The sequence below is a fragment of the Quercus lobata genome, chromosome 4 (genome assembly GCF_001633185.2).
Source record: "Quercus lobata isolate SW786 chromosome 4, ValleyOak3.0 Primary Assembly, whole genome shotgun sequence".
NCBI classification, from domain to species: Eukaryota; Viridiplantae; Streptophyta; class Magnoliopsida; order Fagales; family Fagaceae; genus Quercus; species Quercus lobata.
The window spans coordinates 49,360,210-49,372,549 of NC_044907.1; the positions used below are offsets into that span (position 1 = coordinate 49,360,210).

Consider the following 12,340-nt stretch of genomic DNA (forward strand, 5'->3'; position numbering starts at 1 on the left):
GTTATTTGGTCAGCATTTAAATGGCTAAAGCTTTTGAGTATTTGTTATACGATGAGTATTAAGTTTTAGTCCAAAAACAATGGGGAGTTTTATCATTTTAAGTGTTCATGTGATAAGAGAGGCTTATCAAATGAGTTGCCAATGAAGTAATGCCATGTGGCATGGAAAAAAGAGTCCTCAACAATGTTCAAATACATTTGTATGCTGGCACTTCTTAATCGTAAATGTTTGTAGGGCCAAAAATGTGATTCAAGTCGCCACTAAAAAATTGTAACAGTTTTTGAACATTTTCTGAAGGGAAAACATATTAATACCGATCGGTATTATTTAGGTTCCAATTAATACTGACCGGTATTAATCAGATTTCAATTAGTACCGTTCGGTACTAATAATTTCCCAATTAATACCAATTGGCACTAATAAGAAAACTCGAAATACCAATCGATAATAAGAAAACTCAAGTTATAAGGGGGAACTCAATTTTCAGAAAATCAAGTTTCAAAATAGGGGACATACATCTAAATAGTTTGAAAATATAGACAAATTACTGCATAGTTTAAAAATTAAGGGCAAAAGCCCATTTTTCCCAAAATAACTATAGCTTCATGTCTATAGGTTCCTAGGAATCACTTGTAGGTTCTGTTTGTTTAAGTGGAACAGAAAATATTTCCAAGAAAAATAATTTGGTTTTGTTGTTTGTTTGAAAATAATTTTCTGAAGTTTCAGTTGCACATGCAGGAAGTTTTGAAGTAATCAATACCTGACGGGTGTAGACTAAGGGAATAGGGGATGGGGAATCATTGACGTCAGGAGGATTTAGTCATAACTTGAACTCAATTTTATCGTCAGGTGGATTTAGTCATAACTTGATCTTAATTTTATTGGGTTCCAATAGTATCAATGGGTGGACTTCCTAAGAACTAACTATGGAGCTTGCTAAATCCAATATTTTTGCTCATCTCAATTTTTCTAAAAATGATCTCACATCATTTGCATCAAGCAAATAAAATTTACTTAATTTTTTGAACCCATTTATAAGGAACTCATAAGTGATTTGTGCCAAAGCTCGAAAACTTATGTGCCTTTGTTAAGTGGCTGGACCTTGGACTGGTTCCATGTTCATAATCGTTACTACTACATGGACTCTCAAATTTTAGTCAAACCATTTTGCTTGGTGTTTTAATTGACAGCAATTATGTCACCATTTCCCTACTTCAAGACCGTCTTCATGACTTCTATAGGAAACCACTGGAGATCGAGGCATCAAAAAACAACTAAAAAAATCTGATGCCGCAATTGCTTATTAAATCGTGATATAATTGTTTAATTACAATACATGGATTACAAACAATTAGAAGAAAAACGTCTAAAATATTTCTGTGACCTGAGACATAAATGGGGATTTAGTTGTTTATTTCATTCTTTTTTTTTCCCCCGAACATTGACAAGTAGTATATTACTATATTGACACTGCTCAAGATTACCCCTATTCTCGAATATAATACAGCCATCTCTCTCTGATCATGGAATTCATCTTTCAATAAGAAATGGTTTGAATGTCATCAGCACTCCAATTGCTTCAATCACATTCAGGACAAAGAAAACCATATTGTCACCTATATTTCAACACAAATTTTGAAGTTATTCAATATCAAAAATTGTCAGGATCAAGTAAGATCTCTCTATGATTACTATTCTCATCAAACTCCACACTTAAACTTTTCACATATTCAATATGCCGAATCTTTTTTTTTTCTACGTTTATTTATTGAAGCGTAAATAAGGGGAGTTGGGGTTCAAGTGATAGCCTTTGTGGTGCCTTATGTATGTGGTTCGAATCTCATCTCCTCCCCCATCATTTACCTATAAAAGGAGAGTCTACATTCAGAAATAAACCCTATGCTTCCTAAAGTTGTAGTCTCTCGTCCTTGGGCATTTATGCATGAGTTTTCTAAAATCCTTATGAAATTAATGACAATCTCCTCAGAATGTGAAGTGTAGACAAAGAATTGTCCTTTGAAATTTGCAGTTCAGCTTACAAGTACAGAAAAAAGGATCAAAATCGTAGTTGAGTAATACCTGGGAGGAAAGCAGCATCTTGACGCTTTTGTGCCCATGAAAATCTACAGACCAAGATATCCAAACGAAAGATGTAATTAGAAAATATCATGCCTCCATAAGAGATTATGGAGTAAAAAAATCAATATAAAATGGCAATGTACAAATGAAAAAGAATGAAGTTACACATGTAATTCTTTGTAGCTGTTGCACCAATTAATAATTTTTTTATATAATTAATATTTTGAAATCTCACCATTTGATTACTTGTTTTTTATTGTTTATTAACTCATGCCAAATTTCATATTAATGAGATGTTATTTATTATTTGATTCACAAACTCAATTATCTCTAATCATCTTTTTGCAAGTTAGGTAGTCGTAAGAATAAGTAAGAGGAAACTTCGAACTCTCATGGGTTGAGAACTAAAATTGAACTCTATAAGATCGAAACTTCAATTGTTCCTCATTTGCTTAGTGATAGTCAAAATATTGCATCCAATAAAAAGTTATCAAGTGGTGTAATATCAATTACAATAATAACGTGTGTAACTTGAACCCATCCAAAGTGACTTAAAAGATTCTTTTCTATGAATGGTGATATACCATGCTAGCCATAAACTACTTTTTCGCCTATTGTTTTTCCTCTTTTTTTTTGCCAAACTTTATTTTCATTTATTTCTCAGGTTATTGTTTATAACTCTTAGTTGACCTATTAATTTAAACTCCTATTGTGATCCATCGTCCATATGTGAATTTTCCTATCACCTAAAAAAATAGAAGCCAAAGAAATTTAAGCGACACTTACATGGCACCACCTCCAGCTGGACCAGCTGCTTTGAATAGAGACATTAAAGTCATAGCAATGCCATTAGCAGCTCCTCTTTGGTCTTGATCCTATTGTCAATATAGGATTCAATTGACATAAGACATTTTGTGGTTTAATCACCACTTAAAAATACAATAATAAAAGAAATTACATTAAATAAAATAAGGAAAGAAAAATACCACGGCTCTATTTTGCAGAAGAAACAAGCCAGTTATAATGGACACCTGCTTACATGGAAACATCAAGTAGTTCAGAAATACATAATCTGAAAAAGGAGACTATGAACCCTATTTCCTTGGAATATATAATCTTATTAATAAGTTAAAACTATACTTGCCTACATTCTATTCAGGATGTTTTTTGTGGGGAGGGGGGGTGGGGTTGTGAAGAAATTCTATATAACATAATTGCTATGAGGTGAGGCCATCTGTGCATGTGTTGATTGAAGTACAATTTATTTATGCATAGACATAGTATGACATGTAATAATTGTAACAAGAAAAATTAATGTAAAAAAAAAAATGTTTGATAAATGAAAATAAAAATTGTAGGTTCATTTGGTTGTATGCTTAATGGCAACACATACAACTAGGTAATGACGAAATGCTATCTTTTTTATCTAACTTACATCTAGGTAAAACTAACTCCTCATCTCCCATAGCTGAGATTTTAGGTTAAAACTTAGGTATATACCTTATTCGTGCTATATTAGGTTTCCAATTAAATCCAAAAAAATAGCTACATCAAATTTAATTGTCCTCGGTTAAGATTAAGTTGTTTATGTTTCATAACTCAATGCAACTGCGTTTGAATTTGTTTGGGGAATCTAATGTACAACACTAAAGTAACTTTAACAAAGTTTTGTCTTAACTTTTGTACAACATTTGTTTGGAGCATATTTAAAATTGCTTATAATCTTAGAAAAATGCCTAGAGATTTCTTTGTTTTATTTCAAATAGCTCAAGAAAAACAAGATGACTAAGATATCTAGACAAAAAACAATTTATCATTAAGATGCAATAACATTTTTCAAAAGCAACAATTCTGTTGCCAGTAATAATAGGGTCCTTTACAAAGCAACAAGCATTCTCCACAGATGATGATGGTTCCTTTTTTTAAGGAAAAATTACAGATTTCTGCATTGTTTTAACATGTTTAACACGAACTCCTACAACTTATGTACCCTTCCCCAAGTTATAATGGGTAGCAAGAAAATGCAAACACAACAAAAAATCTTCGATCCAAAATAGTAACATAACAAATGCTGATTTGATTTCTTACATTAATCTGTGCATCGGCATAGTACCGTATAGTAGAACATGTGGAATTTATTTTTTATGCATTAACAGAATTATTTCAATCTAATGTCTATCTAAATAATTCGCATTAAGCCAGTACTTAGTCTTTAAAAACAAAGCTTATAATACTATCATAAGCATAATTTCTAGTAATCAAAATTTATCTCAGCATCTTCATATAACTCTGTTAATCATACTCGATTCTGCTGTAGTGAATTGGTAATTAAAAAGAGATCTTGAAGATGTATATGCACTTACAGATAAGACATTCTTGATCACAGAAGCACAATTTAACACCAAGGCAAGGGCAAGCCCGCTCAATGTGGCTATCAATGGGTAACTTGCTAGCACGGGTATGGATAAAACCTGCATATGGGATTAAGCAGTCCAAAAACACGTGGAAAAACAAGATTATATACACTGCGAACACAAAAGTGAAGTGCAGGTCTACTATGGAGTTATGGAAACTTACCCCTGAAATGCGAGATACCATTATGGCCCCAAAAAGTCTCTCCACATACGGATATAAAGAAAGTTGAAAAACAAGTAGCCCAAAACCTAAAACATTACAGAAAAGTATTAAAGAAAAGCTTTTAGCATTATTCAAATTTAAAATTTGCCTCACATTAATAATATAGTCTCTTAACCATTCTTGAATGTCATATTGTTGTCTTATAGTGTGAAAAATATAAAGGAAACATTGTAAAAGTTCAAGTCTCAAGCACCTTTGAAGTAAAGAGAGGAACAACTTTTAATGTAAAATTATGCATAACATATTGTTCTGTTCAAGAGCTATACAACACTCTTAATCAGTGACACTCGTTACTTTTGAGATAGGGAGAGACACAAATGTGCCGGATTTTAGGTAATAAGTATATTCTTACAAATTACGAGCACAAGACTCTGGGGAAGTTATGATAGTACCTCTAAGAATTCAGTTATGTACAAAAATCTAGCAGATTATTTTGGCAAACTATAGCTTCATATTATAAACACTAGAAACTTTATATGTCTTGATGTACATACATGCACCGTCATATTTGATTTTAAAATGTGATGAAAATTCCTTTGCAAAGAAAAAATAGAAGAAGAAAATGAAATTAATTACACAACTAATATAAAATGATATATATTAGTATAAGAATATACCTGTGACTGACAGAACTTCACCAACATCTTTAGTTGAGTAGCTCAAACCCCCAAACTTCCGAGGGCTGACAGCCCATAAGGAGAATATCTACAGGAGAGTATTGGTTATCAGTAATACCAAACTAGAACTTCATAGCACATTACAAAATGAAACTATGGAATTTGATATGCACATTATGTACTCTTGCAAAAACAGCGATCAACCAAATGTTTTAGTGGACAAAAATATGCAAGTATAGCCACTGAAATGTGATAATGGACGAACAATATCCAACAAAATACAAATAAATATAGTTTAAGAAAAGAGGTATGAGAGATACCTCTCTGAAAGCCATATCATGAAGTGAGAAGATACAATAGACAATGATAGATGACATCAAAGGCCAATTCCTCAGGAGGCTCTTCTTAGGAATTGGACCACTTTCCTCTGTTTCTACTGTTTTTCCCTTTTCATTAGGTTCACAGGATCCTGCTTCTAAAGCTTCGTCTGAGTCATCAGGTAATATGCTATTTCCACCATGCTTGTGCAATGTTTCCTGAAAAAATCCACACATTTAGGAAAAGAATATGTAGATAACCAATAATTTAAAAAAATAAATAAATAAATAAAATCTCAAGCAAGTTCTATCTAAACATAATGAGGTAGGCTAGAGCAAGATGTGAAATTTTGAAAATGAACTTCCTGCAACTCCTCAGGTTGCTTGAAATTTTGAATCAAGTTTAGATTTTGAAAATGTAAAAATCCGCTACAGCAAGATTTTCAAAGAACTCATTGCCACAAATATAAATATGCTAACAAAAACTAAAACAAAAGAATTGGACGCAAACAATTAATAATAATATTTTTTTTTTTTTTTAATATCTCATAAGAACTAAATTATAAGATATACCGGAAGCCAGATACAAGCAATAGTGACGGCTAACGCGAAAACTGATATACAAAGGCAAGGCAAGAAGTACGGAAATCTGCATCATAACCACATAAATAAAATGTCAAGGAACAGTAAAAATGTTGAAGTGAGAAGTTTCAATTGCATCTTTCTTAAAATATTCAACTGAAAAAAATACACTTACCTCCCAAAAAAAGATTCTTTGGAAAATATGTTGGGATACTTCTCTGCTGGCTGAATGACAAAATTGTGTTACAACAACAGCAGAGTAAATAAGTTATGTACGAAGATAGAGAAATTTGATTACGCAACTAAGTATCACATATATTAAAGTCTTCTAGCATAACAATCTTTTTGAAGAATCTTCTTACAAGCTGGGTGTTAATATGATATGTACACCCAAATTTGTGGAATTTTAACCACATATATGAATTGTTTTTTCCATTTTTCATACATTATACTTCCATTCTCATTTTTCCATTTAAAGGCAGTCTTTTTTTTTTGTTTCCCAAATGAATTTTTTTATAAATACTAGAACACAAAAAAATTGAAAATGTAGTTGGTCCTCTCTCTCACTTCTTTACACAATGTCGACTGGGTAAGCTATTAATTCTCATTGATTTTACTCGTTTTTATGTTACAAAAACAAAACAAAACAAAAACCTCTCTTTCTTGTTGGTCAAATGGAAACTTTATTTATTCATTCAGCATAGTAACTAGGTGCAAAAAAGGGACGTCTACAACAGCACAAGAAATAAACGTACCTGTGCAAGAAATCCTCCCAAAGCTGGGCCAATGATCAATCCTATGCCCCATGCTGTACTAACCTGATGTTAGTCATAATTCTTAGTTTTGTTGATATGATCCACTTTCAAGAACTCAACATACATTATACACATAAGTAAGACTTACTGTTGATACTCCTAAAGCTTGGTATTCATCACGGAAAATTTCTGTTACATATGCCTGGTAACATGGAGGAAGTTAATGTATGCACATATTGGAAAACGGGATTAAGCGAACCAACAAATAAATTGTTAAAATTTGAGAACACAATCAACTTTCTAGTACTTCCTTACCACGTGAAAGAAATATACAATACTGAAATTGTACCTTTATTGGTCCAAGTAAGCCATTCAAACTTCCAAGAAGAAACCTTGTAGTAACAGCCATCCAAAAATTTACACTAAGGCCAAAGAGAGTGTTGAAAATTACCCTAAGGAAAAAAAAAATATACAAACAAACAGACATTTTAGACATTTTGGAGAAAACATTCAAATTTTATTAGCAAATATATTAATTGGGTAATAGTGGTGTGTACTAACACTGCGACAGTCCCTATAATTATAACAGGTTTTCGACCATAGCGATCAGCCACCATTCCCCAGGGAACAGATGTCAAAGCTCTTCCAAGCATAAATGAAGACCCTTCAAGATATTGAGCAGTTTGTTAGGACTACTTCTTGAGGCACCAGAATATCAAGATTTTAATGTACTACAAATGAAGATTCAGTAATGAAACTATTCTCACCCACATAACCAGCATAGTAGCCAATATCTTCCTCTGTTTTTGCAATATTAAAATCCCTAATCTGCAAGTAGAAATTACAAATAAAAATTCTCAAGAAGTTCTATCATATACAAATGAGTGTAACAATTGAAGTTCAAAAGGTTGTCAAGTTTTGACGATCAAAGGTCTGATTTCTTGAGTTCCAAAGAGAGGAAGAATAAGCACACAAGATTGAAACAAAATTATTTTCTCTTCGTCTCAAATTCTGATTAATTGGTGACAGACTCTCAAATACACAATCATAGAGATTCAACTCAATAAATTTCTAGAGAAGAAAAATGAAAACAAACACCTAACAAGAAATAGATGACAAGAAATATTAGATAAAATATAGTTTGAACTTGTCTTTGTAAGGTAATTAGCCCACGGAAGAAAAGTGATAATAGTGCATAAAAGGCCAAATTTTTCGTTGGAGAGGAATGAAACTTGCATATTATAGCTTTACTTTGCATGAAAGGGTCTTAATGTTAACTATACTTAGGAAATTCAATTGATAGGTATGAGAAACCTACTTCATAGATGAAGAAATCTTCTTAAATTCTTTGGCAAGTCTTTACAATTACCAATGCTCTCAAGAGTTGCAAGGCTTTCAATAGTTAGGATATGTCTTTAGGATGTTCCTTATTATCTTTTACATATGGAATTCCCTACAATTAATCATTGAGGATAATGAGATAACATCGTCTCTTTAAAACTGAAAGGCCATGATTTATTCAGGACATTCTAGAAGAGATCTTCATTGCTATTTTGATTGAAAGTAGTGAAATGACATAACCATAGAGTATGTAGAATTAAACACATCGATGTTCAGAATCATTAGGAAAGAATTAAACATGCAACTCCAATATGTAACAAACATACATATTCTCCAAATTTTCATTCAGAGCCATTTGTAAGGCGACAATGAATTATAAGATGTATAGACTCACCATGAAATAAAGGAATGGAAAAAGAGACGATATTGGTAATGCTGAAAAGAACACAAAGGATATATTAGCATATATATATTGCAAATAAATCATGCCGAGCAATGAATTATGATAGTTCATATGAGTGATGCAAAACATATAATCAAATTAAAAACTACTAAAAAAATGCATCCCTTATCCAGTTACATGGATAATTTCTTTTCTTTTTTGTTTCTTTACCTTAATGTCCAACATTTTTATTTAATATGTAAAAGCCTAGTCCCAACCTGATTGATAGTTGGAGCACACACATAAAGGGAAGTTTAAGAATAATAATTAAGTGATTAAATTCATTATTTCCTATCAATTTAACCTTTTGGAACAAGTGATACTTTATCATTGATAGGCTTGCATCACAATTAAGAATGTATGAGATATCAATCCAAGTTCAATGTCCATTTACAAGTTGTACTAATATACAATAGTACTTATATTGCACGTTCTAACTTGTATAATATCTTAGGGTTAGTGTATGATTAGCCTAGGCTCTCACTAAATATATACCCCCAATGGGGGTCTTGAAACAGAATTTTATATGTCAAAGTTGTAGCCACTTAGGGATTTTCGCTATGGAGCTAGGCCATCAAGTCAAACCACACTAATTCTGCTTCAATGTACCTATACAACTTACACCAAAGAGTATAGTAGCGATGCAAAGGAGTAAGGGGAGGGAGGTGGCAACAGCAGCATAAAAGTAGTGAAGCACTGGGGAGAGGGAGTTCATGGTAGATAGGTAGTAATGGAAATGCAGAGGAATGAAAGGGGTCAAGAATGTGTATGAAACACAAGCTGAATCTTTTATTGCACCAAACATGTATTTGTTGACAAAATATTTTATGCAGAAATAAGTAGAAAACAGTGGTATTGACCATGAATTTCTTAGCTTATAAGAATTTTTAGCTTTTTTTGTTATTATTTATGGGTCATATTGCATTTTACATTTTTGGTACTATTCATGAATCCCACTAATATTCAGCTAGCTTTTAGTTTTTTTCCTAAAGTAGGCAAAAAAAATTCAGTTTCATTTTTGTGTCATAGTCATTAGTCATACTAAAGTAACTTTAGTGGAGCTCAATTGGTTTCCAAATCTATACCAAGGCATCCTTTTATTGCCAGCTTAAGCAGGGACCTATGTGTGTCCCCAACAACCCCCTCGCTCAACTTTACTTTTTATAAGATATATATTTATATCAACATATAAAGTTTAGCCCCCCTAAAATTACACATGGCCCCTAAGATTTTTAAAAAAAAAAAAAATTTAAGAAGGCCCTTAAGAATTCCATAATTTCCATTTACCCAAAGAGACAATACAAAAATAAATGATAGACAATTAGTCTATGAGGTGTCGATGAAGGTGATGGTAGGGACACAAAGTGAAGAGTGTAATAAGACTCTATTTTGGAACTCAGGAAGCATAAGTTGGTCAGAAAATATTTTGCGTGGATGCTTGTTGTCCACAAATTTTCGAATGCACCAAAGTACCAAACATCATAAAATACAAAATATTGTTTATTTAAAAATATTTTACCCTGAAACAAACAAAAAAAAGCTGTTGCATAGGCAGAGAAATTTTAGCAAAATTTAGGAATTTCTTTTAGTAAATTTGTAAGAAGGGCACCCAAGAATTCAATTGACCCAAACAGGGTATCCTAAAAATAAATAAAATGAACCATTTTAATCCCGTGACTCGTGGCCCTCCTTCCAAAAAATAGAAAATATGAACAGTTTATATATATTGTTTTCCACGCTATTGCTGTTTTAACTTTTATGTAGCTAAGAATATTTTCTTCATTAGTAGAAATTTAAGGAAAATTTTGACGTTCTGTAAATCATATGTCCCTAATTTATATACTAAATTTTACCGCAATTTTCTTTTTAATAAGTTCTGACAATATTCATGTCTGAAAATGTTCTCACTGTAGTAGAAAAATTTAGGAACATCTGAGAAAATAGTTCGTGTATATTGGTTTTTATTTTTCATTCACATTTAATTAAAAAAACAAACGAACAAACAATCAAACAAACAAAAAAAAAACTCTCTTCCATAAGAGTGGCTTTTGAAGGTGGCTTTGTGGAAGATAGCTGGGCAATTGCTTTCATAAAAACAAAGTTTAGACATTGTAAATGCAGAGACATCTTGGTCTACAATGAAACATGAGTGAAAACCATACAAATATATACAGAGCGTGCGGTGAGAGTACTTACCAGTGCAAAGCACAATGACCCATGTAAAAATAAGCTCCCGGAAAGGTATACCTCTCTGCACTGCTTTGTTTTGCTCTACCTTACAACCAGGACAATTCTCATAGTATTTCTTCTTCAACAGACTCTCTTTATACTCCTCTGCCATTCTCAACCGAGCCAAAAAGATGTTTCAGCTCGATATGCAACCACTTCAGCTACAAAACTTGATCCTTGTAATATTGGTATATTGGTTTATGGTATAGATATATATATTCTGCTCACAAACCTATCAGCTGTCACCAATGATCAGCAAACACAAATTATCAAGAAGTTGTTTCCTGGTGGAGTAAGAATAAATTCTACCTCTGATGAACTCGAAAAGAAACAAGAATCCTCGAAAGCTGGGATTGAGTTTGCGAAGCAAAAGCAATAAACAACCAAGAATGTGATGAATTGCCTTTGCCAAACAGAAACTGAACTTAAAAGAAAATGAGGAGACCATCTTATTGACTGCTTCAAGTTTTCAACTGGCATCATTGCATGCGTCAGACGAATCTATTTGGTAATAATAACCACAATTTTATTATTCTACCCATATGAGAAAATTTACTGCCGCAATTTTTTATGCCACAGTTTAGCTAACATGACAAGCGGTAGGGAAAAAGTTGTGAGATGAAAACTGGTAAGTTCATCTCATCCAAGTTGTGACAAAGTTATTGTACAAAGAGTTGTGATGCTAAGATTGCTTAAGTAAAATAGGAAGCATGCAATGATGTGTTTATTTTTGGCAAAAATACCATTTTAAGTTTCTATATTTTGGGATCATAATAAATTTAGTTTTTATATTTAGGTAGGAATTAATTTAGTTTATGTTGTTCTCAAGTTGTAGTCAAATTTCATTATTGAATTAATGGTAGACACTAAATTAGTTGTAAGTTGAAAGTACACCTAGATCAAATTGATTGACCAAAACGTAAGAGCAAAATACCAATGAACCTAAATTATGAAACAAAATGGTATTTTTGCTCTTTTATTTTTGTATAATTCGATAGTTATAATAAGTGATGGAACATTTAAACTAAAAAAAAAGTTAATAGATGTCTTAAAGAAATTGATTTATAAAATATTTTTTTATGAGAAAAAAACCAACTAATTTTTTTGTAAATTTTTATATTTCTTATAAAAGTAATAAAAAAAAAAAATTAATTGGTCATTAATAAATATCCCAAGACTCCAGTTAATGTGACCCTCTAAATTGAATATCTTAATTTAAAAAAATACTATAAAATGTTTCTAAACAGCAAGATAAAAAATTTTAAAATGTTATATGGCGGCTCTCGTTAACGTGACCTTTTAAACTAATGGTCTCAATTAAAAAAAGCAGTAAGATATTTC

General features: G+C 31.8%; 1 protein-coding gene across 1 annotated transcript; it reads right to left on the reverse strand.

The window, feature by feature from the left end:
• Positions 1 to 1,275: 1,275 nt before the first annotated feature.
• Positions 1,276 to 11,582, reverse strand: LOC115986720 (protein ZINC INDUCED FACILITATOR-LIKE 1-like). The gene is made up of 18 exons (XM_031109988.1): positions 11,309 to 11,582; positions 10,967 to 11,231; positions 8,723 to 8,763; positions 7,755 to 7,815; positions 7,549 to 7,651; positions 7,337 to 7,439; positions 7,136 to 7,189; positions 6,988 to 7,050; positions 6,408 to 6,457; positions 6,224 to 6,299; positions 5,654 to 5,869; positions 5,334 to 5,421; positions 4,657 to 4,742; positions 4,443 to 4,550; positions 3,066 to 3,110; positions 2,866 to 2,954; positions 2,080 to 2,123; positions 1,276 to 1,616 (listed from the first exon to the last, which is right to left on the reverse strand). Exons 2-18 carry the CDS (start codon positions 11,109 to 11,111, stop codon positions 1,531 to 1,533), a joined length of 1,458 nt encoding a protein of 485 aa, XP_030965848.1. The 5' UTR covers positions 11,112 to 11,231; positions 11,309 to 11,582; the 3' UTR covers positions 1,276 to 1,530.
• Between the last annotated feature and the right edge of the window lie 758 nt (positions 11,583 to 12,340).

What these genes read in the sequence shown, in the direction of transcription:
- LOC115986720 (XM_031109988.1), bottom strand. Translation starts at nt 11,111, where the DNA reads ATGGCAGAGGAGTATAAAGAGAGTCTGTTGAAGAAGAAATACTATGAG. An exon ending in CTACTATGCTGGTTATGTGG is followed by an intron (nt 7,652 to 7,754) that starts GTGAGAATAGTT and finishes AATATCTTGAAG; the next exon opens with GGTCTTCATTTATGCTTGGA. An exon ending in CCAGCTGGAGGTGGTGCCAT is followed by an intron (nt 2,124 to 2,865) that starts GTAAGTGTCGCT and finishes CTTGGTCTGTAG; the next exon opens with ATTTTCATGGGCACAAAAGC.